Genomic DNA, 27505 nt, shown 5'->3' on the forward strand with positions numbered 1-27505 from the left:
ATTATTTTTTTTCTTTATGATAAGCCAATGGTTATTACCAAAAAAAAAAACTTCATTTTACGTTGCTTTCAATTCTTTTATTTTTTACCCAAATTCTATCATTTTGTGAGAGAAAATTTAATAATTAAGTTCTCTTTTATTTTCTTTTCTCTCAATTATTTTATGCTATTAAATAATAAAATATACATTTTTCTCCCTATTTCTTTTTTTATCTTTTATGTAGGTTCCAAATAGGCTCTTAATGCCTCATATGTTTTTAGAAACACTTTTTTAATTGAAAATTTTTATTAAAAAATTATATAATTTTTTAAGTAAGATTTTCCAACCACGATGGGTCGAAAAAACTATAAAAAAAATTTGAATATGTATTTAATAATTAATGTTGTAATCCTTTTAGCACAAGATAAGAATCTCGTGACAATATCACATTATAATATAAATAAATAAAGTTAATACTTATTTATTTATTTTTTTATTTGGAATCTTAAAAGAACAACCAAGTTTCAGTGGTCTTCATCGTTTTTGGTTACAGACGTCAGACGCCCATAAGAGGCGGTTAAACTCAGAGAACGGATTGTTCGGTCCCGAGTGTGATAGCGAAGATATGAACAGTCTTACTGTACATAACGGCCAACCTCTCACTTCGGACAGACCAAAGCTGATGTCGGGGCCTTCCACACAAGAAGACAAGTAGGACGTTCAAAAAGAGGCCCAAAGAGGATTGCATCCTTCTCTTGCTTTTCTGTTCATTTTTTAAGAACACCTCCCGATTCTTCTTCTTTACCCTAGTTGAAGCCCTAGTGAAAGCCCTAGGAGAAGAAGAATTGAAGAAGAGGATGGAACTCAAGCCGGGTCTCTCAGCTATCGTCACTGGCGGAGCAAATGGAATTGGTAAGAGCTTCATTGATCAATTTCCTTTTTCCATCATTTCAATGAGAAGTTTGGGGGGTTTTGCACGTTTGTAATCAAAATTACGGGGACAAAACTAGTTTGGGGGATTAGTGCACTGGGAAAGTAGATAAATGAAAGCAACTATTGGCTACTCCAAGTTTTTAAGTTATAAAATAAATTTTAATGTAATAATTTGAATTTAAATTTAAATTTTATAAATAATTAAGAATCAAATTATTTACAAAAAAAAATGACTATATAACATAAAATATGATATAATTTTGAATTAAATTTATCTATCTAATTAATATATTTATAAATGATAAATAATCACAAAATTTCCAAATGAATTAATTCAGAAAATAAAATATATTTTTATTTTAGAAACAATCATCTTTTGTATGTATAATAATAATTTTGTTTACATAAAATAAATATATACTAATTAGTTGCATAGATTATTAAGTTACATACATTTATTAATTTATAATAATATTTATATTATTTAATTAAATGGAATAATTAATTATTATAATTATAAATTAATTATTCTCAAACATATTTTTTAAGTTAATAAAGATTATATGTAAATAAAATAAAATTATTATTTTTATATTAATTAATTATTAATCGAAAAGACCTAGGAGGCTTTCTCCTTCAAAAGACCTAGGAAGACGAGATGGGGGTGGGAAGAATTTCCCCAGCCATCACCCCCTCATTGTCGGAAGGGGAATATGGAATCATTTGATGGAAAATGGATTCAGCTGTGAGAGGTGGAATTTCAGATTTCATCGTTTTGTGGAGAAATAAGGTGATAAAGTGAAATCTACCACAAATTTCTGCTCCCACTAACGCACTTTGTGACCTAAGTGAGTGAAATTCACATTCTAGTCCAACTTTCCACGTACCCTAATAGGCCCTTGATGTTTGCTGAGTGCAATTCTGAAGATTGGTCACTGAACTAATGATCATGTTCACATCTGAAGTTCTATAGTTAGTTGTGGTTTTTGTACTGATTCTCGCTTTCTATTATGCCATCTCTCTTTCACAGATGAGATTGCATCCACTAGAAAGAGAATTGTGCTGTCTTTCATAATTCTAAGCTAAGTGACCAAATCGGTGATTATATCTTGCTCTGCTGGTGTTTGCAGATGGACATTTTCATTTAAAGTTCAGCACAAGTCCAGACTTAAATTTACTGTAACCTAACTTAGTACCCAAAAACCATAAAAAGGACTTACAGGAATCTCTAAGCTGGTTGATTTCGTCACTGATCTTTTCTTAGCATAGACCTGACTATTGTGGCGATCATTATTTGGATAACTAATTATATCTGCTGTTTTTTCTCTTGGTAGTGGCTACACTAATTTTGTTCAAACGTTGCTGCACAGCTGATTTTTTATCTTGCTCTTCATTTCTTACGATTTGACATGGTTAATAAGATCGTATATCTCAAAGCACTATAACTTCCATGCAATTTGGTCAAGTGTAAATTCTGCCATTCTTTGCATATAAAATTTTAATACGACTGCTATGATGTCACTGTAATAGGATGTTTTATGTATTGTAGGTAAAGCTCTTAGTTTGGCCCTTGCAAGAAAAGGACTTTTTGTTACAATTATTGACTTTTTTGAAGAGAAGGGCAAGGAAACTGCTTTGCTGGTTGAAGAAGAAAATAGAAAGTTTCATGCTGATTCACAACTTCCTCTAGCAATGTTTATATGGTGTGATGTGACCAACACTAGTAAGTGCCTATTCTTTTGCTAAATAATTATAGGATCTGCAATTTTGGCCAAAAATGTTTTAGGTCTCAGGGGTTCATTCTGGCCTTATCATTCTCAATGTGAAAACTGTACAAACTTCACCAAAGTGGTTGGTACCTGTTGCTACTTTTTTGCCCAAAGAAACTAAATGACTTATGGGCCATTTATTTTAGCCTTTAAGATATGGACAGTTTGATGCGATTGTAATATGGTTGAAGCTCATTAAACCATTTATCATCTCTTTCTGTGAATAGGAGATTTAGCTGCTGCTTTTCAGAAGCATGTACAGACATTTGGAGGACTAGATATATGTATCAATTCAGCTGGTATCGTCTGCCCTATATCATTTTATAAAGATGAAACTGATGGAGAAGATTCGTGGAGAAGAACTGTTCAAGTTAATTTGATTGCTGTTATTGACTGCACTCGAATTGCGGTACATGAACCACATTTGATTTTTTTAGTTTTTTAAATTTTTTTTTAATATTTGAATATTTTATTAAAGAAAGGATGATGCAAATGAAGTCACCTGCAAGAGGGTAAAGGCAGCTCAACAGCAAAGTGAAGTATGCAGAATTTAAGAAGATACATGTGGGCCAAAAAAGCCACTAACAACAAGAAGTTGGAGATATGCTCCTCCAGCTAAAGAATTTGCAGCACAATGTGTGGTGTGAGGGGTGTGCTGAGGTTTTATTATGTCTGCTTTAAGAACTTACTAAGTGGTGATATGATTCAGACTGAGTTGTGAATTATAGTATTGTCTATACTAAGTAGAATTAAAATCCATTACATCCTGTGCTTGTGGGTCAAACTAGTGGCAGAAAAGGAGCTGTACGCATGTCATCTCTTTATTTTTTAATTTTAATATTCTTATTCTTTATTTATTTTTGAATGTTGATTACCCCCTGCCCTGGTGAGACTTGAACCCAATACCTAACACTTGGAACCCCATAGTATAACCACTGATCCAAAGGCCCAAGTCCCATTTTTATTTCTTTTAATATTAACTAATTGTAAGTAGATCAATATATAGGATGATACCTCATTTATCTCTTGAAATCACTATAAACAAACTCACAAACGGTTCCTGTTGGTCATATATCTACAAATCACATTGTACAAATCTGGACCATATAGGCAAAGTACGAAAACAGAACTAATACTAGATGTTATTGTTGGGTAAAAATGATGTCTCACGAAAATTTTGGTCATTGTCATAGCCTAGTGATTCTTTGTTCTTGCAAATCTTACCTGGTATTTGAGTCTGTTCCTGTTCCTTATACAGTTAAAAATTTCCTCATGCAGATTGATACCTTCAAAGCAAGAGGTAGGCCTGGTGTTGTTTTAAACCTTGGCTCTGCTTCTGGTCTTTATCCATTGTATACTGATCCTATATATGCAGCTACAAAAGGTATACAGATTAATTCTAGGTACCTTTTATTTGGTTTCTGTTGCAGAAGTTGAATATTGGAGCTTTAATAAGAAGCAACCATGCACCATGAAAATTCAGCTCAAAATTCTCCTTTTAAAAAAGAACTTTAGATAGTGATTTAAGATTGTATTCTGACATCTCTTGTCCTTGAAAAAAGGCAGAATGACAAAGTATGATTGGAAAAAGACATCCTGATCATTAAATGGCCGTTTAGTATGTTCTTAGGCAAATTCCTGAATACTTTTTACTTTACATGGTGTAATAAGATTCATTATCTCTAACAATGTTACAGGATGTAATCACTTGACTCTACATGGTTTGAAGTATGATATTCTCAAGTGAAAATGTAAACAAATATTATGTCTAAAAGATCTTATTTCTGATGAGGTTCATAATTTTTTGAAATGAAAATGAGGTTTATAATCCTGAAAAGTTTTTGGAAGTTTGTGTATGTATCCGACGTTGAGAAGTTTTGAGCATGTACTGAAACCTGAAATTAATTTTGCTCCTTGGGCAAGTGTTTGTTGGTATGTCAGATCCAAAAACTTGGCATTACATGAGAAGGAAAGATAATTGAACCTCAGCATATTTTGGTCAACTCATGGAAAAATTGATTATAAGTTAGCACTTTGTGGTATGAGATCATCCTAAGTCAAGAATATGGGCAACTGAATCTGCTTGTACAGTATATGGGCCATTCAATTTGCAAGGCAACAACAAATTTGCTCTTCATGTTTCTAGTGTAACAATTTTTCCACGAACAAATAATAACTTGTGGTCGATCTCTATCTAATACTTTCCAGGTGGCGTGGTTTCATTTACTCGATCACTAGTGCCATTTAAACGGGAAGGGATTCGAGTTAATGTTCTTTGCCCTGAGGTACAGTTCGATTTTTGTGCAGCCTATATTTTACCTCTAGCAGAAGCACAGCAATAAAACATATTGGAGCCATACAGAAAAGGAAAAAAAGACATTTGGCGGTCCTAGGCCTTTGTGGCCCATTTATATTTCTTTTTCCTACTTTAGTAAAATTCTCATTTAAAAAAATAAAGTTACATTTTTTAGTTAATTGATTATTTTGGTTTGAACTCTCTTCTTTTTATAACAACTTTCAGTTTTGACTTATTATCTACTGTCAGAAATAGTTTTATAGTTCTCTTAGTTTTGTTAGAAAATCTACTCAGGGGCAATTTGGTCATTTTACCTATGTATATGTTACATATTTTCATGTCATATTGTTCTGCATATTTTGTTATGTATGTAGTTCAAATTTCACGTAAATATGATATGTAGAATGGGAGACATAAGGAGTTAAGTTATTTAAGTGTGAGGGGGGCCTTTTTGTAATTGAGCTAATCCTATCATTAAATAGAGAAGCCGACCCCCAAAAAATTTCATAATTTTGAGTTCTCTCAACTCCCCTCTTCTCTTTTTTCAATTTCTCTCTATTTTCTCTGCAATCTTCACATTTTTTCTTAGTATTAGAGCAGTAGATTGCATTTGGGAGGTCTTAGTTGTCATCAACATACTCTTTTGAAAGGGCAAACTCCTAGAAGAGGGACCTCTCAAGTTTTGTGTTTGACTGGTTGGTAAAAATTCAATATTTTCTCTTTCTTTCTCTGCGATAACCCTAAGGTTAATGGTCTTGCTGCCTATTGAGCAGTTCTAAAGCATTTAATTGCCCTATGAGGCTTTATTAGGCTCAAATTGCCTATTTCTTGGAATGTCCACCAGCCTTCCTAATCCCAATGCCTGCATCAGCCCTGATTGAAGTGTATGTGGGACCAATTCTTTTGAAACTGCAGTTGTTGTGGTTGTTTTTTTTTAAGTGCACACATTATTGCCATAAACCTAATTTTTTGAGGAGGGGCCACATACTTGGTCCACTCATAGTGGTTAGGAAATTGAACTTGTGGTTGTTTTTTATATTATGCTGTTAGTATGGCTGAGTCAGGTGAAGTTTACACTCCATCTAGAGAAGAAGTTAGTAGTTCTGATGGAAAGGACATAGTTATGATTACTTTTGAAAGGCTATATGGTCCAAATTATCTCAATTAGGCAAAATCTGTCCGAATGTACTGAAAAACCAAGAGGAAGTCCAAGTATATTCAAGATGATCCTCCAGTTCCTAGAATGATGATTGGGGGGCTGAAGATAGTTAGGTTATGGCTTGGACAGTCAATAGCATAGATTCCAAGTTGAGGAACCAAGTCATGAACTATGAAACTGCAAAAGTCATGTGGGTGTCACTAGAATCTTTGTATGCATAAGAAAGTAATTTATCTCGAGCATATGAATTGTATATAGACTTCTTTGGCCTCAATAGGAGTAACAGGACTATTACTACTACAACAAGTTTCTAGGAGTTTGGTAGGAAATTAATATCATCCATTTACTATAGATGAACGTGAATTAAGGAAGCAACAGAATCAGTTGTTGATTGCCAAATTCCTTGATGGCTTAGGTTTTGAATTTGATGGGATTAAAGCCCGAGTACTGGCTTTAGATGATTTACCTACACTCTCCACCACTTTTAACAGAATTATGTCAGCTGAGAATACAATTGTACCCAAAGGGGGTAAGGGAGTTAAAGTGGTGGAAGCCATTGCACTTAACACTTCTGGTTTCATAGAATCATCTAGGTGTCGTAACTATGGTGGTAGAGGCAGGTAGAGATGGATCATGTCGAGGCCGAGGTTATGGTAAGTTTGAGAGGAAATGTAACCATTGTCGAAGAACAAATCACTTCTCTGATAGGTGCTGGATTAAATATGGCTAATCAACATGGGTAAATTCGACCATTCATGATTGTAGTGACTTTTTGATTGAAGTGGTGAACATTGTTATACCAGGGGCTTTAGATGAGATGCAACAATTATTTCAACAACAACAATAGATTGTGCAGCGTATGGCTCAATTTTCAGTTGCCTCCCCTTCAGCCTATGCTTCTCAAGCTTCTGCACCTATTGCCACTCTGGCAAGCTTAGGTATGTCAGCTCTTCATGTGCGTCCGTCATTTACTTGGGTTTTTAATTCAGGGGCTACCACTCATATGTCAGGTATGTCGTCTCTATTTTCTGATATGAAAGAGTCTTTCATTGTTAAACATGTTAATCTAGCTGATGGGTCTGTTTCATCTGTTCAAGGAATTAGTACTGTTACACCTGTGTCTTTTTTATCTCCTCAGTCGGCTTTACTAGTTCCTAAATTTCCTTTAAACTTGTTGTCTATTAGCCAACTAACTAAGTCAATGAATAGTTCTTTGACCTTCTATCATACTCATTGTGTGTTTTAGAATCTCACGACAAAGAAGATGATCAGTTACATTCGTGAGAGAGACAGATTGTATTATTTGGAGAACTGCTAACTTAATAATATATTACATGCATTACACTCTGCAGTCTCACCTGTATAGTGGCATTTGCGATTAGGTCATTCGTCTCTAACAAAACTGATCCAGCTTGTTCTTGAATTTCCTTCCAACTTTTCTTTTGATTAGGAGTTGTATTAGCTTGACAAGCACCACTGAAATCCATTTCCAGTCTTGCATCATAAAACAAGTCAGTTGTTCGAGGTTGTTCACTCAGATGTTTGGGGTCCTTGTCCTGTAACTAGTGTGTTTGATTATAGGTATTTCATTTCCTTTATTGATGATTTTAGTAGGTGTACTTGGATATATTTCCTTCAAGAGAAGTCTGAAGTTTTTGATGTGTTTCAAATATTTTATAATGAAATAAAAATTCAATTTGCCGCTTTTGTTCATATCTTGCGTACTGATAATGGTTTTGAGTTTATGAATCAAAAGTTTGATATTTTTTGTCAAAGGCAAATAATTACTCATCAGACGTCCTGTGTATTTATTCCTCAACAAAATGGAGTAATTGGAAGCAAAAATTGTTATTTGTTGAAAGTGGCAAGCAAAATAATGTTTCTTATGAATATACCCAAGTCATACTGGGGTGATACTGTTCTCATTGCTTGCTTCCTTATCAAGAAGATGTTCTCTTTTGTCCTTGAGGGTAAACTCCCTATCTAGATTTAACTTCCATTTGCTCCATCGTTTCCTGTGTCGCCTCTTGTTTTTGGTTGTGTATGTTTTGCTCATGTGTTTGGACAATCTAGAGATGAATTGTCTCCTCATACAGTCAAGTGTATTTTCTTAGGGTATTCTCATACGTAGAAGGGGTAGAAATGTTTTTGCCCTTATACGAGAAAAACATTTGTATCTGTTGATGTTATGTTTTTCGAGGATACCCCCTTCTTTGTGTTGTTGTTTTCAGGTGTTGTTCCATCATCCTGTGTTGGTACTAGATTGTTATTCCTCTTCTGATAGATGATTGTTCTCGACCTTCATCAAGTGCTACTGTTGAGAAACCATTACAGATATATCATCGATGGCAAGTGCCCTCTTCTGAGCCTTTAGTCATCTCTCTCATGTCGGGCCATTACCCTGATTGGTCTACAGATTCTGAGGTAAGTGATTTGCACCTTCCCATTGCCCTTTAGAAAGGTGTCTGGAAAGGTACTCATTATTCATTGTCACATTTTGTTTCTTTTGATTCTTTGTCCGACAAATCTTAAAGTTTTGCATTGTCTCTATCTACTTGAACTATTCCTTCTATAGTGCAGGATGCTCTGTCTTCTCCACAATGGAAGCAGACCATGGATGCTGAAATGGAAGTGCTATTAGATCGGGGAACATGGCAGGTATATGACTTACCCCAGGAGCAACTGTTATTGGGTGTAGATAGGAGTATACAATCAAGTATAAGGCTGATGGCTCTATTGAAAGGTTGAAGACTCGGTTGCTAGCCAAGGGATACACGAAGACATATGGCATCGATATGTTTGAGACATTCTCTCCGTTTGCCAGGTTATCATCTGTTAGAATTTTAGTATCTCTTGCTATGAATCGAGGGTGGTCCATATGTCAACTAGATATTAAAAATGTTTTCTTGTATGATGATCTAGAAGAAACTTATATGGAGCAACCTCCTGGTATGTTGCTCAGGGGGAGGTACGTAAAGTGTATAGACTCAAAAAAGCAATTTATGGACTCAAACAGAGTCCACGAGCGTGGTTCAAGAAATTCAGCCAAGGGGTGATGTCAAATGGGGTTCTCTAGAAGTCACTTTGACCATTCATTGTTTGTCTTGAGGCGGTCATATGGTCTTATTGTGTTATTGGTGTTTGTGGATGACATTATTTTTTCTGGTGGTGATGTGACTAGCATTGAAGAGGTTAAATCCCATCTAGCCAAACATTTTCAGATTAAGGACCTTGGTTTACCAAAATATTTTTTGGGCATTGAAGTTGCGAGAAGGAAAACCTTGGTCATTTTACCTCCGTACGTGTTACATATTTCCATGTCATCTTGTTCTGCATGCTTCATTATGTCTATAGTTCAAATTTCATGTAAATAAGATATGCAAAATGGGAAATATAAGGAGTTAAGTTATTTAAGAGTAAGAGGGGCATTTTTGTAATTGAGCTAATCCTATCATTAAATAGAGAAGGGGGTTGAGTACAACCCCCAACGAACTCTAGTTTTGAGTTCTCTCAACTCCTCTCTTCTCCTTTTCTCAATCTCTCTCTATTTTCTCCTCAATCTTCACCTTTTTAATAGCTTCATGAGTTTAGGAATATTATGAGAAGGAAACTAGGAATTGGTGTTGGACCTTAAAGACTAGAATCCAAAGGTTTCAGGTTTAGCCTCATCTATGACCATGGAGAAAAAAAATGTTTTGTAATATTTTGAATTATTAATAGCACGCATAAGGTTGGCATAAGTGTGAGATGAATGGCCAGATGCAAGTCGATCTCTCATCATTGTGGATTGCACCATAGGTTGCTCTAAGCCCTATTATTTAATGTATTTTCATACTTATCATGTCCGTACTAACCACCCTTCTACAAGAGAGCCATTTTTTTTACATTTTCTTTGCTGATGATATACATTATTGAAGAATCTAAATATGACCTAAGCAGGAAACTGTAATTTTTGGTCTTTGTTATTTTTTTTAGCTAGCTTCTCTTGTTAAGCTCATCTCTAACTTGTAATTTAGCTCCTTTTATTTCAACGAAATTCTCCTCATTCTCGCAAAACCAGCAGAATAAATATTTTGTAGATTGAGGGCCAATCCATACCCCAAAGAGACTTTTGTTGCTTAGACTTGATCTTTCAGAGGGAAGGAGAGATTGACAAACAAGAAATATAGGAAGGCTAGAAATGACTTGTAAGAAAGTGTTGATGAAAGTCTAGATTGCTCTAATGATGGACCTTGCAGATGATAGATAAGAAGAGAGTACGATTCATGTAGTCAACCACAATATAGTTGGGATAAGGCTCCCTATCTCCCTATCTCCCTATCCATGGTCATGACTGTGTTTCGATTGTCTCCCTATCTTGCAAGATGAAGCTGACGTGAATTACATGTTTCCATATTTCTGTATTAACCCATTTAAATGACGACTGCTTGCAGTTTGTTGAAACTGATTTGGCAGTAAAGGTGGATCAGGAGTTCATTAAAAAATCTGGTGGGTTCGTACCTATTGAGATGGTTGTAAAAGGTATGCTCACTTTCAAAGTCCAGCTTTCTGACTTCTTAAAAATTGAATACCTTAGGTTGTGCTGTTGACTCTAGGTAGGCTAATTTCATGTGAATTTGATTTATTATTCTCATGTGCATATCTTGCATTGAACTGTTTTCATAATCTAGCTTGGATGATTTGTTGGGGATTAATGATTATCAAAGTAGAATGTTGATAAAGAAGAACACTTCGTCAAAAAATTACTTTTGAATATAAAAACATGAAGTTTTGATCCCCTAAGAAGCAAAAAGGAAGCTGCTTTAATTTAGAAATGCTATGTTACCACAGATAATTACTGTGCCCGCACAATGTTAGTCTTCCTAAATTCCTAGAGCATCAGTTTGTTCTACTGTTGAGAACCATTTATTAGAAGTTATTCATTTTGATGGTTTTGGGTAAAACCAAAATGTCTAATTACATCGTCTGATTAGTTCACAAATCCTCTTTTGACTCTGTGGTAACATTGGGTTGACTAAATTATTGAGGTGTTCTGGGCATGATTCCCATCTTAAATTTTGGCTCGTACATAGCTGTCTTTGATGTCTGTAAGCTTTTTATATTGAGCTTTTACTGTATGACGACTTCCATGCTGAAGTACTCTACCCACCATAAACCATACAAACTAGTGAGTGTACTATGACTAATGAAATTTATGGAATTGTGGATAATCTCTGTTGTTCTTCATCCCAATTTATTCCTGATGGTTGTGTTTATTTTCAGGAGCTTTTGAGCTAATAAATGATGAAAGCAAGGCAGGAAAATGTTTGTGGATTACCAAACATAGGGGTTTGGAGTACTGGCCAACACCTGAGGAAGAAAAGAAGTACCTTGTTAATCCAAGGCGATCCAAAAGCAGATCCTCCTCCCATATCAGCACTAGTTTGGTAATACCTCAGAATTTTGAAAAGATGTAAGGACCTCCTTCTTATCAGTTATTTCTCTGAGTTTTATAATCCAAATCTTGGATGTATATTTGAGTATATCATCTTCTAAACCTAGAAAAATTGGATACTGTTCTTGAAGTATTTCTGAAGGGAAGAACGATATTTTGAAAATGTTAGTGGGAGCAATCCCACATATGGTTCTTAGTTGGAAAAGAGGCATCCTAACTATGGATAGCCATCTCAAGATGGACCTGGGCCCAAAGGTTGTTAGTTCTATTGGGCCTAGTTTGTGAGCCATTTATATTGTCCACACCTCAGGCCTGTTGTCTATTTGTTTAGGCCTGGACGTCAAGGAGAATGTCAGTGGGAACAATTCCACATAGGTTAGTGTTAGGAAAAATTATATTGTTATTAGTTTGAAAAAGGCCTCCTAACTTCGCTACCTGTTGCGGGATGCACTTGGACCTAAATTCAACAGAAAACAAAGCCACATTGATTGAGTTTTATAAACCTTTTCATGTTACTTTCAATTTGTGGGTATTTTTGGCTAGTCTTGTGACCATAATATGCCATCTGTCTTATAGAGTTGTTCACACCCTCACTCACAATTTTCGGAGTGCTACAAAAATTTTACGGACGCATCTAAGTCTCCCCATTCAATCTCAGCATGTGCTTGTAAAGATCCTGCATGCAGGTGTAAATGCTAGTGATGTAAGTTCTTGATTCTGAGAGATTTGATTATCTAGTTCAACAAGAAAACATTGTGTTTGAATCTGTTCTTGTCTGGAAAAATTATGCTAATGAGTAATGATGCTTGGAGCAAAATTTTACCTGAAGTAACTGGGAAGATGTAACTGACAGGTGAATTTTACATCTGGGCGTTATTTCAAGAGCTCGGAAAAAGGGGACCTTTCACGTCTTCCTTTTGATGCTGGATTTGAGGTAAGAAAATTTTAAGCCCATGACTAGATAAGAAGAATCTGCTTTCATCAAAACTTCTTTATCTGTGATATGTGATGTCTTACAATTCACACAGGTCCCTTTTTCTATAATTTATGAAGTAGATGGTTTTGCTTTTTATAGAATTTAAACATGTATATAGGATCTTGGCCAACTGGATGTGCTGAAAACAGATCCTTTTTGGAGTGATTTGTGTGAAAAATTGAGGCATACCAAATCCTATGGTTGATGACTTTAGTAGAGCCATTAAGAAATGAAAGACTAAAGGGAACAGTGGGTTACAGCTTCTATAAATGGGTCCTAATACTTCAGAGGGGCATAGAAATTCAGCTCTTGGCACAAAATATAAATGCTCCGGCAACCAGGACACTTGTAGTCCTCCCGAAATTGTAATAATTATTCAGTCATAGTAAATGTTCTTTGTTTCAGGCTGTGGGCTTGATTGCTGCTATTGGTGATTCAGTGGATGGCTTGAAAATAGGCATGCCTGTTGCAGCCATGAGTTTTGGTGGCTACGCAGAGTTCATGTTGGTAGGTTTTTTAAATCTCTATATTATTTAGTTGGTTTTGTTTTTGTATATCCAACCAAGCCTGACAGTTTACTTTTTTTCTTTTCAACTGAAGCTCTCATTAGTTTGCACTTGGATCATATGAACAATGTTATTGCATATCTTCAAATTTAGGTTCCTTCAAAGCACATTCTTTGGGTACCAAGACCTGATCCAGAGGTGTTAGCTATGCTGACATCTGGGCTCACAGCATCTATTGCTCTAGAGAAGGTTTGATATTTCAAATTGCATTTTATGCATACTATCTTTATACTTTAAAAAACATTTCAGTCACAAGTGGAACCTGTAGGCTGCACATATGGAATCTGGGAAAGTGGTCCTTGTTACTGCTGCGGCTGGTGGAACGGGACAGTTTGCAGTCCAGGTATGTTATGCACATTTAAATATGCAGTCACAAGAATGTTTTGTCTCTTTTATAGGTCAAAATTCCAAATAAATCTTTCCCAATTCACGGGTTGATAAGATGTCTACCTTACTTTTTCTCCCATGACAAATTCAAAAATTAAGTTTTACCATATTGAGAGAGAGAGCGCCTCATTCTAACTATGTGAGAATCAGCTTCATAAATCGTTTCCACCATTCCTGCTCTGTTATTTATAGCTCAGTTGTTAAATCTCCTTCTCCAAGTCTTTTCCTTCAGCTTCCATCCTTGTTAAATCTTCTATCTCCCAGCTGTCACTTGCCTCACTTTAATTTTTCTCACCAGTTCATAATTAAGCTTCCATAGAACATGCATTAACCATCAGAAATGGCTTTCTTATTTTACCATCTGCTATGTTTAGTCCTAAGTGTTCTCCAATACTTTGTTTCTCTTTTGCTTTTCCTGGCTTTCCTGTGTATCCATCCCAACATTGTCATCCTTGGTACTCTCATTAAATGTTGAAGTTTTTTCTTCACTTTCCAACACTATGCTCCATAAAACATGGCTGGTCTATCAGCTGCCTTGCAGCATTTTTTTTCACCCTTCCTGACATGTTCTTGCTGCAAAACATTTAATATGCCTCTGATTTTTCCATGTCTGCTGATTGCCAACAAATTTTAGATATGCTTTGTGGCATGATTTTGTTACTAATATCAAGAAACAATAAATGCAGCTTGCAAAATTAGCTGGAAATAAGGTTGTTGCAACCTGTGGTGGTCAGAAAAAGGCTGCAATGCTCAAAGAGCTGGGAGTTGATCGTGTCATAGATTATAAAACTGAAGATGTTAAAACTGTATGGTTAGATTTTTCATTTCTTCATTTTATTTTGCTTTTGTATTAATAATTCCGGCATAGTTTGTCCATCTTTATTGTTATGATTGAAGGATCTTCTCTAGTCTGTCATCGCTAACTACCTAATCTAGTTCTATAAAATATTTTTAAATGATAGCTGTTGTAGTTTTGAGTAAAATTTCAACACAAGAGTTCTGGCATTTAATTCTTACAACCTTGATTTACATAAAATCAAAAGGAATTGATGTTGGTTACCAATGTGCAACCAATAAGAACCCACTAAGTTTTCCCTGTAACCAATGAGCATTGACATATGAAAGAAAATATGGAATCAGAGGTATTTTGCTCATTGCACCCCCTAAATTCATGATTTCTATTAGCTAGGAAAGTCATTGCATAGGGATACATCAACCTTATTAAGATTTCTATTTCATTTTTTGTTTTGGTTTTATAGGGTTGTATACAGTTGACGCACCCTTTTTGTTGTCTTTTTTAATATAATAAAGAAGTTAGGGATCGAATTGACCCCTAATGGCTGCTGCTCTCTATGCAGCCTTCTTCTCCCTCTTTCCTCCCTTTTCTTCCTTCTTTCTTTTCTTTTTACTTCCATATATACATTTTTTTATGCTATGAAAGCAATAAAGTTTGAGATTGGTAAATTTTGTACAATCTCTATTCTCTTTGTTTTTAAAGCCAACGACTTCTACTGGGAGGATTCCTACATATCCGCTCTTCTGAGTGTGTGAGGGTTAGATCTTTCTTCTTTTTCTTGTGTCATAACCATTTGGTTAATGGTTTGTATTATCTATTGAGTAGTTATTATGTGTTATTGTGCCGGTAAAGGATTTTTTCTACCTCATCCTAAATCTGGAGCAGATCTAGATCTATATAGATTTGTCCAAGTTTGTGGCATTTTTGCAACAAAAGTATTTGGACGGATTGAACTCTTTAGGGTCTCAACTTGATTCTGATTGTAGTTGAAGTCTTTTGGATTTGGTTTTTGTAAAGTTGTAAGTGTCAAGGGTATTTTGGGTATTTTATATACTTGGTTTTTCCCTCTAGGGTTAGGAGAGTATTTTTCAATTTATGATGCATATTGGGTTCAATTTTAAATTTTATATGATGAATATACTAGGAAATATAAGTAATTGAGTGTAGAGGGGCATTTATGTTATTGTACTAAGTTTTCAATTAAGTGACCTATTTAATAAAGAGGGAGGTCAAATTTTGACCTTTGAGAAGAGTGTGGTGGCACATTGCAGCACTTTTGAATTCTCTTCTTCTTTCCTCTTTCTTCTGTTCTTCTACATTTTATCTATTCCTTTCAATATTGTAGTTTCTAGGGTTTGTGACATACCCTAAGTTCAATTTTGCATGTGGGACCCACCTAAACCTGCAGAGGTTGTGTTCAGAAAATCTGGTGTAATTTCGGACTCTTATTGAAGTGTTTGTTTGTTGGCTGTTGTCTTATCTGATTGTGGTAGGAATGACCGATGCTGGGGAGATTATTACTCCAATCAACCTTTTTGGAAGTTCTTAGAGTAAAGACTCCCATTCTATTTAAATTACTTCAATGAAATTAAATAAGAAGAACTACTTGAATTGGTTAAGATCTGTCTGCATTGTTTTTAAAGCCAAGAGAAAGGTTGAGTGCCTTAAGGATGATCCTCCTAGTCCTATGATAGAGGATTTGGAGGTAGAACACAATTAGATAGTGACTTGGCTAGTTAATAGTATGAAACCTAGATTTAGTGACTAGTTGATGAATCGCAGGACTTCAAGGAAATTTGCATTACTCTGGAATCTATTTTATCTCAAAAGAGCAATTTATCCAAAGTGTATGGTTTGTACGCCAAGTATTTCAGCATGCGATAGGGTAACTTTTCTATTACTGAATACTTTATTGAGATGCAAGGTGTCTTATTAGAGATTAGTGTGTTCCATCTTTTTGCTACAAATGCAGATCAACCCCAAAAAGAAACGAATCAAATTCAAGTAGCATAGTGCATGGACCGAGTATGATACTATCCAAGCTCAAATGTTGGCAGATGATGAAGTGACTACTCTTGAGAAGGCATTTGATCATGTTATTTGAGCTAAAAATGCAATAGTGAATAAAAGTCTCAAACTCAATTTTGCCCCCACTAGATCTAACACCCCTTGAGTGTGGAGGGGGTGGAAGAGGTCGTAGTTGAAACAATTCAAATTGTGGTCGTGGACAAGGTGATAGAGGTGATAGGAGATTTGTTTATTTTGAAAGAAATTACCATTTTTCGGACAAGTGCTGGGACAAATATGGAAAACAACTTTTAGGAATTAGACGCCCTAATTCCAAACTAATGAGAGCAATAATAATAAACACGGAAGAAGGAAAAACTAACAACGAAATAACAACAAGATTTATACAAGTTCGCCTCAAGATGAGACTATGTCCTGTCCGCCGCTGTAGTAATCCACTATGAAGAAGAAATAGTTTACAAAAGAAATCGCACACTTACAAGTGTTTTTTCTAACCTCTCTCGGGCTGCAACTCAAAGTCCTTCTCTGTTATGATAAACCCTAACAATGGCACTCCCAAATATAAAGAGAAAATTAGGGCAACCAAATTACAAGTGTGAAATCCCAAACTACCTTTTTTTTTTTTTATAAAAGTGCGTATATTGATAAACAAAGGGAGAAAAATACAAACCTAGCTTTGGGGGCCTGACTCCACATCAAAGTGTTGGAGAGACACACTGACCTTAGCCTGAGAGTCTGCCTGGTGATTACCAGAGCACGGAACGTGATTCCATTTATAGTTTAAACGAGAAAATAAATTACAAATTTCATTGAACATATCCCAATAGCGCCACGGGGGTTGACCATGGTTAGCACACCAATTGATGGCCACTTTGGAGTTGCCTTCAATAAAAAGGGGACCAGAAAGGTGGCTAGAGAAGATTTGAGCCTGTGCAAAAGACCAGAGAGTTTTGCAGTAGTAGAATCTTAGTTGCCGAGGGACCTGCATATGAGAAGAGGAGATCTTCATTTCCATTGTGGATAACACCACCGAACCCTGCTGGACCAGGGTAGCCAAGAGCACTTCCATCAATGTTGAGTTTTGTGGACCCAGGTGGAGGGGGGGCATGTAGCCGTAGTAGGGGGGCGAGAGGGTAGAGACATTCTAGTAATAGACTGCCAATTTCCTCTGAAGTTCGAATCACTGAATTTTTTGAATTCCTTTCTGTTTAGGAGCCAAACAAAGACTTGACTAGAGATTTGCTCCGTCAAAACCTCAATAGGACAAGTTTTGAATTTGAATTTCCTCCTATTGCGCTCTTTCCAAAGAGTCCAGATTATATGACCAATACAGCAAGATAAGATCATTTTGCCTAATTTTGAGAGCTTTGAACTGATGAGGGAGAGGACAGTGTCAGCAATTTTGTTTCCAGAGAGTCCAAAACTACCCTTAATGAAACAACATTCAATATATCGTGGATCTAGCAAGGGATCCGCCCCCCTTCCAATCCCCACGACGATCTTACCACGAAGGTCGACCCACATACCGACTCAGTGTTAGGTGTTAATTAGGCTCCACAACTTAACAATCTCCCACTTCGGCCAACTCTAGTGTAATTGAAGATGAGAAAGTGTCCATTAATGAGACTCAAAGAGAAATTCAGCCACTACTTCAGTAGTTAAGTCAATTGATGTTCACATCATCATCCTCACACCACAGGACTTCGGATCTTTTTTCCATTGTGATCTTACTTCGGACCACTTAGCATTGCTGACTCGACTATGACAGAGCTCTCGGGTCTCCTCCATGACCTTCGTATCTTACTATTAGTGGCTGTAAATTTTGGGTGGAAATTACAATAGTTTGATGTCAAGAACACGTTCTTACATGGTGATCTTGAAGAGGAGATCTATATGGAAATTTCACCTGGGTTTGCATTAAATGAAGAAAAAGGAGTGGTATGTGAGCTAAAAAAAGGTTTTTTACGGACTAAAACAGTCCCTACGAGCTTGGTTTGGGAGATTTGCCAAAGTGATGGTGGGTATGGGTTATAAACAAAGCCAAGGTGATCATACCTTGTTTGTGAAGCACTCGACAACAAGGTGCGTGATGGTATTGCTAGTCTGTGTAGATGATATTATAGTCATAGGAGATAACTTGGACAGAAAGGAGAACTTGAAGAAATAGTTGGTGATGAAGTTCGAGATTAAAGAGCTAGGCAAATTGAAGTACATTCTTGGTATTGAAGTTCAGCAAGGGATTTTTATATCCCAACAAAAATATGTGGTAGACTTATTGGTTGATACAGGCAAGTGGGATGTAAGCCAGTACAAACACCCGTAGAGTCAAACCACAGACTTTGTGATGCTCTAGAGGACATGGTGGTGGATAAAGGTTCTTATCAGAGACTTGTGAGGAAGTTAATCTATTTGTCACATACCAGGCTTGATATAGTTTACGCTATAAGTGTAGTGAGCCAATTCATGCACAATCCCAGAGAGTCACATCTCAAAGTAATAGAATCCTGCAGTACTTGAAGGGCACCAGGCAGAGGAATCTTGTTTAAGAAAGGAGAAGGGATGACTCTTGAAGCCTATACAAATGCGGATTATGTAGGATCCATGGTTGATAGAAGATTGACATCGGGTTATTGCACTCTCTTTGGAGGTGATCTGGTAACTTGGAGAAGCAAAAACAAAATGTAGTTGCAAGGTCCAGTGCAGAAGCTGAGTTTAGAGCGATGGCTCTTGGGATTTGTGAACTACTATGGCGAAAGATAATTTTGGAGGATTTGAAAGTTAGGTGGGAAGGTTCAATGAGGCTATATTGTGATAACAAATTAGCCATCAATATTGCACACAACCCAGTACAACATGACCGTACCAAACACATTGAAGTTTGTTAAGGAATAGTCCCACATGGATTAGTGAGTACAAAGATCATGAGTTTATTAGTTGGGAAAGAAGTTTCCTAAGTTGGCTAGTCATTTTGGGATAGGCCTTGGAACCAACTTAACACGGTATCAGAGCAGGTACTCATATGTGGGTCTACACCTAAAAACTATCTACTTGTAGAGCCATAAAAAGAGGGCCTACACCTAAAATATCTACTTGTAGACCCACAAAAGAGGGCCTACGCCTAAACTGCCTACTCCTAAATTACCCACTTGTAGAGCCACAATAGAGGGTCTACACGTGAGGGGGAGTGTTAAGGAATAGTTCCACATGGATTAGTGAGTACAAAGATTGTGAATTTATTAGTTGGGAAAAAGGTTTCCTAAGTTGGCTAATCATTTTGGGATAGGCCTTGGAACCAACTTAACAAAGTTGATAGACATTTTATTAAGGAGAAGTTGGATAATGGCCTAATCTGTACCCCTTTTGTTCCTATTGGTGATCAACTTGCCGATGTGCTTACCAAAGGATTGTCTGGTACTGTTTTTTAGAGAATACCAAGCAACTTTGGAATGGATGATATCCATTAATCAGCTTGAGGGGAGTGTGGAAAATACAGTTTTTCCTGTATAAGGAGACCGTGTGTACAACTATGAATATTTGACTTTCTCTAGTGATTGTAATTCCTGATTTGTAGGGATTAGTTTTGATTTGATTATGATTTGTATCTCCAGGATTAGGTAGTTACCTAATATAGTGATACTCTCCTATGTATATAAATCATTGTAATTCATTTCTTATTCAATTTTTAATACGATTACCCAGTTCTACATATTTTGTTAGAAGTTAATACTAGTCTTCATGATGACTAGAGCCATGGATAGAGCACAATATGGGCACCTAGTGGGTAAATTAATTTATGCCACTATTACAAGGCCAAATATATTGTCTGCAACATGGTTTTTCGACTCATCGGGTTGACTTGCCACTTGGGTGGGTTGGATTTTGAGTCGCTAGGAGGCACTCTACTCTTCTAACTTGGTCGAGTCCTTTCCAACTCACCCCGAGTCCGGTCATGAGCTTGGCGAGTCCCGATTTGACTCGGTCGATCAGATTCGGATTTTGATGTCTCCGAGTTGGGTCTCGAGTCCGAGTTGGGTCTTGAGTTCGAGTTGGAAAACCTTGGTTTGCAGTGGGCATTGTTAGTCAATTCATGGAGAGCCCATGCAAAATCCATTGAGAGGTTGCTCATAGAATTTGGAAATATCTAAAAGGAGTTCCCGAAAAGGGTTTATTATAAACTCGTGAAAATATTGATGTGTTAGGATACTCATATGCTAATTATGTAGGATCCAAGATAAATAGGGGTTTACAATAGGGTACTGCTACTTTCTTGGGGGTAACTTGATTAGTTGGAAGAGTAAGAAACAAAATATAGTGGCTAGATCCTACGCCAATGTAGAGTATTGAGCAATGGTTCATATATAGTGAGTAAATTTATTTTTGTGAAATCAGTTCTTTTTGAGTTAGAAGTTAACATTATAGAGCCTATGGTTATGAAGTGTAACTTTTTGACAACAATTTTTAGAGCTAGCAACCTGGTATTTCATGAGAGGACTAAGCATATCAAGGTAGATTGTCATTTTATCAGAGATGTGGTAATGCAAGGGAAGGTTGTTATATCATATGTGAAATCATTTGAACAACTCAATGACATCTTTACCAAACCTCTTAGAAGATGTGAGTATTTGGCGTTTCGTTAGAAGTCGGGACTATTTGATATCTATGCTCTTAACTTGAGGGTGAGAGTAAAAAAATATTGAATCAGGGGTATTTTGGTCATTACACATATATTCAAGATTTCTATTAGCTATGAAGGTAATAGGATAATGATACATCGTTCTTATTATGTTTTTTTTTTTCACTTAAGTGATATTATAAAGGGATTAGGGATATAATTGATCCCTAATAGCTATGCTCTGTATGCAACCTTCTTCTCCCTTTTCTTCCTTCTTTCTCTTCTCTTTGCTTCCACATTATACAATTTTACAACATAGTTGTTTCTGTTAGCAAGCAGTTTAAGAAAGGATCATGGATGCAAAATTGATCATTGTGAAGAGAAAAGCGTGATGAAAGAATAAAGAGACAGAAACTCCGCTTTTTCGGATTTCCGTAAGAGAGTGGTTAGGGTTCTAATCAACCCTCTATCCCTTTCAGACTATAGCAAGTCTCTTCTCTCCTAGAGTTCCATAAATATCCTCACTAAAAAACTTATTAGTCTCTTAAGTTAAGTTAAAAGACTAAATTACCCTCACTTAAGTTCTCTCCTGAGCACTATAATTACAAATGTACCCTTTCTAATAACTCTTGACACTCCCCTTCAAGGTGGAGTTTAAAAATAAAAATGTTTTAACTTGTTACAAAATATATGAAATTATTGCTAGTACAATGTAAAATTGATTAAAGTGAAGAGAAGAGTGACATGAGAGAGCAAAGAGACAACAACTCTTTTTTAGATTTCCTTAAGAGAGTAGTTAGGGTTCTAATCTCGCTTCAACACAATTCCCCTCAAGTTATCTCTCTCTCTCTCTCTCTCTTTTTTTTTTTAAAAATAATGCTGAATTTTATCAAAACAAAAGCTCAAACGAGCAAGATTACAAGGGGGAAGCCTTCCCAAACAATAAGAGATTGTTGGGAGGTTCCGAATTTAACCGATTTATTAGTCAAGGAATTGGCTGATCTAGGAATGATATTCCTATTACAATGAATTGAGGACACAATGTCAGCAATACAATTAGTGATAGGCCAATGAGGGGGGGGGGGAGCTTTCTTTTGAGGACCAGCTAATGACAACCTGGGAGTTTGCTTCAATAAGCAGCTTACCGTGAAGATGGTCCTTGAAGATTTGAAGGCCAAAAAGGAGAGCACTCACTTTATCAGTGCTAGAGTCAGCGATGCCCACCGGCTTAGCATAGGAGAGAATAGAAACTCCACAACTTTCTCTGAAAACACCACCGGCTCCTACCGGCCCTGGACAGCCTAGAGCATTGCTATCAAAATTGAGTTTGATGTAGTCGCTTGGGGAAGGATCTCAAGTAGCCATGGCCGGAATCCTGCGAGGGCCTGCCATATAAGCGAGCAAACTCCAATTATCACGAAGGGAGACACCCGATAGAGAGGCAAATTCCTTTCTGGTATGCAACCAACTGGAGATTAAGCCCACTGCATTAGAAGCTGTATTATCTGGGGTACTGACTTTTGAATTGAATCTACGGTTACACTTAAGCCATAAACACTATGGGACATGCACAAGGCATGCCAAGAGAATTAACTTGCCCAATCTAGGAAGGCAAATCTCCATAACCATCTGACAAGTGCCGAAGAGGTCCTGGTGCAGCCCCATTTGGAGGCCAATCTTCTAAAGGATCTTCATCCAAACTTGCCAAGAAAATCCAGTGTTGAAGAACATGCTGGACTGTCTCATCACACTCACCACAGAGAGGACAAGTACGATTAAAAGTGGTGAAGCCTCTCTTAAACTCATCATAATTACAACTATACCTTTTCTAGAACTCTTAACAGTGGATAACATATATTTTTTAAATGAAGTTCACTGTGTAAGTTATATTTTTGCTTGCCACTTTCTAATGTTGAGCGATAGTAATCTGAAAGAGCCTTTTTTCTGTTATGGTGAAATTCTTTTTTCACAGAAGCTCGCTTTATCATTTACAGCAGTGAACAGACATCAGTTGAACTGCCTTGTGAATTTTTAGTTGATACCATCTTTTCTATCAAACCCGATGTAAAGTTACTTATAAAACTACACTTTTTTTCTAGATCAAATTTATACTAACAACTTTGATGTGGTCCAGGTATTAAAGAAGGAATTTCCGAAAGGATTGGACATTGTTTACGAGTCTGTTGGAGGAGAAATGTTTAACATATGCTTAAATGCATTGGCTACGTATGGGCATCTTGTTGTTATTGGAATGATTTCCCAGGTTGAGACATTTGATTCTTATAGGACTCCTGTTCTTATAGCATAATCTTCTTCTTCTGTTGTAATAAGTTGTATTTCAGTTAGTCATGTAATAACTTCTCCTGTTGCCATCTTTCTCTGTTCCTGTTTTATTGGAGTAAAAATTCTTGGTTCTTGTTATAATTTTGCATGTCTATTCTCATTTCTTACTTGAGAGTTATATTCGCATAGGACTCCTGTTCTTAAACTGAAGGTTAGGGTGAACTCAAGACTAGAAAAATTTAGGGGCTTCTTTCCAACTAATAAACATATTAGTTTCCGAGCCCAAGGCACTGAACTGTTCTTCTATGGTAATTTCTCTTCTAAGTCAACTAGCATAAGACGTGCACCCGTACAGCTACATCCCCCCCCCCTCCCGTCAAGACCTAAGTAGACAAAGCCCAAAGACTGAAGAACATACATGGGCCACTTAAAAGAGTTGCATTCACTTTGTTACCATGTTTATTATTCTCCCACAACGACTCTCACTCTTAGACACCTTGTTTGAGAAGTGACACATGTACAGCCAATGATAGTTGGGTTTTTTACCTATCAACACCACTAAGCAATTCACACTATCTTTTATTGTCATACTTTGTCATCGCTAATTCTCCTACATTTCCATTTCAGAGCTGCAACTGGTCTGTTATTGAAACATTGTTTAAAAGTGATACATTTCCTTGAATTTCAGTATCAGGAGGAAGATGGATGGAAGCCTTTGACTTATACTGGTCTCTGTGAAAAGATACTAGCCAAAAGCCAAACTGTGGTATGTAGTCTGAACCTTGATTGATATGATGAATTTCAATTAATTTGGACCTTCATAAGGTCTAGTTGGTTTGAGTAAGTCAATTTTGTGAACTTCCTAACAGAGGGTAGAATCAATATGGTTGATCTGTTCCTGATAAAAAAGAATGGCCATGCCAGTAACAACATTGAGTGAAGGGAAATTTATTTTACTCTTATGAGCTCAATGGGAAACTCAAATTTTGTCTCTAACTATAGTTTTTTTTTTTTTAAAATCAAGAGACATGAGAATGAGAATTCTGGTGGTTCAAAAGAACCAACAGTTTAATTTAAGGAGCTTTTTTATTCAGAGAAAATCAGCTGCGCCTCAGAATCTACCATAAGTTGCATTGACAGACACCACATGAATCTCAATCTACTTGAAGCTCTCTGAAATTATGTTCAGATGGTTCTTTTTTATCTTTTCCTCGTCGGTGATGTAGGTTTATTTATTTGAGTGAGTCCATTATTTTCCTGAAGTTAAAAACTAATTTTTTTTCCCTAAGTTGTCACTGACATAGCACCATTGTGACCAAGGATATGGATTTCTTTTTTATGCCCGTTATAAGATACACTTGGCACAGTCTTCTTTCTAGGACTTGGCAGGCACAAAATTTGACTTTAATTATTTGCAAACATGAGATTAACTCTGTGGTGCAGCAGTTTCTAGATGAGCTTCCTATTTTGCAGGCAGGGTTCTTTCTCGTCCAATATGTTGACTTATGGCAGGAGCATTTGGATCGGCTTTTTGACCTGTATTCTTCAGGAAAGCTCCAGGTAACACTACCCCTTATATTAAAGCAGAAAGAGGGATAAAAAACATGATAGATGGGGAACCTATGCCCCCAGAGATGTGTTTCATAGGTGGTCTAATGCTTAACAAAGAAGTTCAGGAAAGCTATTCACAAATGCAGTTGTTCTTTTTGTGATGAAATTTTGGTGAAACATTCAAAAATTATTAACAAAAATTAATGGTAGGGGATGGGTGGCTCTGACTTTTTAGTGGTTCCATCTTCTGGAATCCTAACAAAGGATTTTGGCCACAGTAAATGCTGGTACTACTTTTAGAAACAAACTTCGTTTTAAATCAACACTGCATGAAGTTCTTATTGTTGTTATTGCCCATATAATAGGTTTTTGTGGATCCAAAGAAATTTGTGGGCATCAGTTCTGTGGCAGATGCTGTCGAATATCTGCATTCTGGTGAAAGCATTGGAAAGGTACACGAATATATGACATTAAAACTTGTGTATTCTACCTTCATTTCATAATTTTAATTATTTTTCTATGGGAAATTTTTGCAGGTTGTCGTGTCCATTGATCCAACTACTCATCAATCAGTAGCTAAACTATGAGTCTCTCTTCTGTTCAAAGTTTCAATGGTAAACACACCTCTACAGAGCCTAAAGTTTAATAGCAAGACTATAATAACACATTTGTGTCAGAATTTTGTATTCCCCTGATCTATCCAAAGATATGTAAACCTAATACCAGTCACAAGTGCAGCCATGCAGATTTCTACATGGTGGCAAGATGATCTTTAAAGCTTCCAGTTATCTCTACCACCATGGTCAACTTGGTTCAGTCCGCTGGTCCAGTTTTTTCTATAGATATCATCCTTTCTCTCTCTATTCCTCTCTGACTCTCCTCTCTCAATGCAAAAGAGAATAAGAAAGGCAAGAAACTCACGTTCATGAAGGTGGTGAAACAGTTGTCACGTGATAATGCCAAAAATGTCAAATTGGACGGTTTTTTAAACTTTCAGATCGGTGAACCGGCCGAAGGACTTGGGGGCAACCAAAACGATAAAAGAAAGAACGATAAACGATGCCCACGAATCCAGCAGCCAACGTCCTTCTTGGACTCTCTCTCTCTCCCTTTAGTAATCATGGATGGATGTGATTGTTGAATTGCTGCTACCATGCATGAGTCGAGGTTTTTCATATCATGCCCTCACACGCATAATTCTATAAGAGGGTGGTGGAGGGAAAGTGCTTAAATGAACTGAGGGTGAAAACGGAGTGCAGGAGCAATGGAGGAAGAAGACTGGAGCAGAATAACATACCAGATCTTCTCAGCCCTAGAGAAAGAATGGTTAAAGCATTCTACCTCCAAACGAGTGCAGGAGCAATGGAGGAAGAAGACTGGAGCAGAATAACATACCAGATCTTCTCAGCTCTAGAGAAAGAATGGTTAAAGCATTCTACCTCCAAACGGCGAACGCGAATCCTGACTATAGATGGCGGCGGGATCAAATCCCTCATCTAAGGCCAAGTTTTGCTTTATCTCGAGCATCGAGTCTCGTACTTCCGACCCGCAAGCCCGCATATCCGACTTCTTCGATGTCGTTGCCGGCACTGGCTTCGGTGGCATCCTCGCTGCCATGCCCGTCCTCGACGATGACCACGGGCGACCCACCCTCTACTCCGCTCAACAGACCGTCGACATTCTCCTTGATAACGCTCCCAAAATGTTCAAGAAGAGGCTCTTCCGACAAGGTTTTTCAGGCAAGAGCTTCGAGGCGGCGCTCAGGAAGATATTCTCAAAAGACGGACGAGCTCTGACGCTTAAAGATACGTTAAAGCCATTGTTTATCCCCTGTTACGATCTGGGGCACTCGGATCCGACAGTTTCGACTTCGAGCTGTGGCGGATCTGCAGGGGCACTGCAGCCACGCAGGATATTTTCCAGCCCGCAAGGCTCTCGTCCATTGACGGGAGAACAAACTGTAAAGCGGTGAACGGAACAACCCGGCTGCCGCAGCAGTGACGCATGTGATGAACAATGGGATAGAGTTTCCGCACGTTCGAGGAGTGCAGGACTTGTTTGTGTTGTCGCTTGGGACGGCGACGTTCCGCCAGGGATGCAGCGGCAGAGACTGCCCGTCGGACAGGTGCAGGTGGTGGTGGACAGAGTGTCGGACACCGTCGACCAGATGATGAGCAACGCCTTCTGCGCCACCCCTCGAAACTACGTTCGGATTCAGGCACGTAATTAATACAGATTAAATATTGTTAATTAACTGTTTCATATATTCAATCACTATAACATGTAACATGAGGGAGTTGTCTTTTCTGTCTTTTTAAGCCTTTGACCTGTCCTCAATCTCAAGCCTCTGACTTACAATCAAAGGTGTAGAGTATTTATTTTTATATCGTCAAATTCGTCTTTATCGGTGCAGGCAAATGGGCTACCAGAGGAATTGGAGCCAAAGCTGAACAGATCATTAGCCAAAAACATAAAAAAAAAAATGAAAGCAGCAGGAGAGAGGCTGTTGAAAGAAAGATGTATGACAAGAGAACCATTTCCTTTTGGAGGCAAGAAGCAGGCACCGGAAACCAATAGGCAGCTCCTGGATGAATTCATAGACAAGATCATCAATGCCGGACAGTGGATATCATAACCTTAACAATGGCTTCTTTCATTTGCACCAGGCAGAACTGACAGAAGTTATCTTGGAATGGTTAGTTAACTAGTTCAATTTCCGAACTGTATGCAAAAATA

The 27505-nt window shown here is 37.1% G+C and overlaps 1 protein-coding gene across 3 annotated transcripts; it reads left to right on the top strand.

Moving 5' to 3' along the window:
* The first annotated feature begins 576 nt into the window (after positions 1-576).
* On the top strand, positions 577-27440 carry LOC137941624 (uncharacterized). Of its 3 annotated transcripts, none has more exons than XM_068787112.1 (19): positions 577-891; positions 2462-2635; positions 2909-3090; positions 3960-4065; positions 4890-4966; positions 10570-10657; positions 11399-11588; positions 12147-12273; positions 12424-12504; positions 12952-13053; positions 13206-13301; positions 13381-13455; positions 14186-14305; positions 23070-23198; positions 23907-23984; positions 24692-24778; positions 25135-25221; positions 25306-26987; positions 27183-27440. In XM_068787112.1, exons 1-18 carry the CDS (start codon positions 837-839, stop codon positions 25354-25356), a joined length of 1905 nt encoding a protein of 634 aa, XP_068643213.1. In that variant the 5' UTR covers positions 577-836; the 3' UTR covers positions 25357-26987; positions 27183-27440. The 3 variants fall into 3 exon arrangements, with proteins under 3 accessions (XP_068643213.1, XP_068643214.1, XP_068643215.1); XM_068787113.1 differs by having other exon boundaries at positions 24696-24778; XM_068787114.1 differs by having other exon boundaries at positions 3960-3981.
* Positions 27441-27505: the final 65 nt, after the last annotated feature.

Source organism: Aristolochia californica, unplaced genomic scaffold (genome assembly GCF_029961685.1).
Source record: "Aristolochia californica isolate CCGP_79_NKW_82.1479 unplaced genomic scaffold, dmAriCali1.0.hap1 SCAF_9, whole genome shotgun sequence".
In the NCBI taxonomy this organism is placed as follows: Eukaryota; Viridiplantae; Streptophyta; class Magnoliopsida; order Piperales; family Aristolochiaceae; genus Aristolochia; species Aristolochia californica.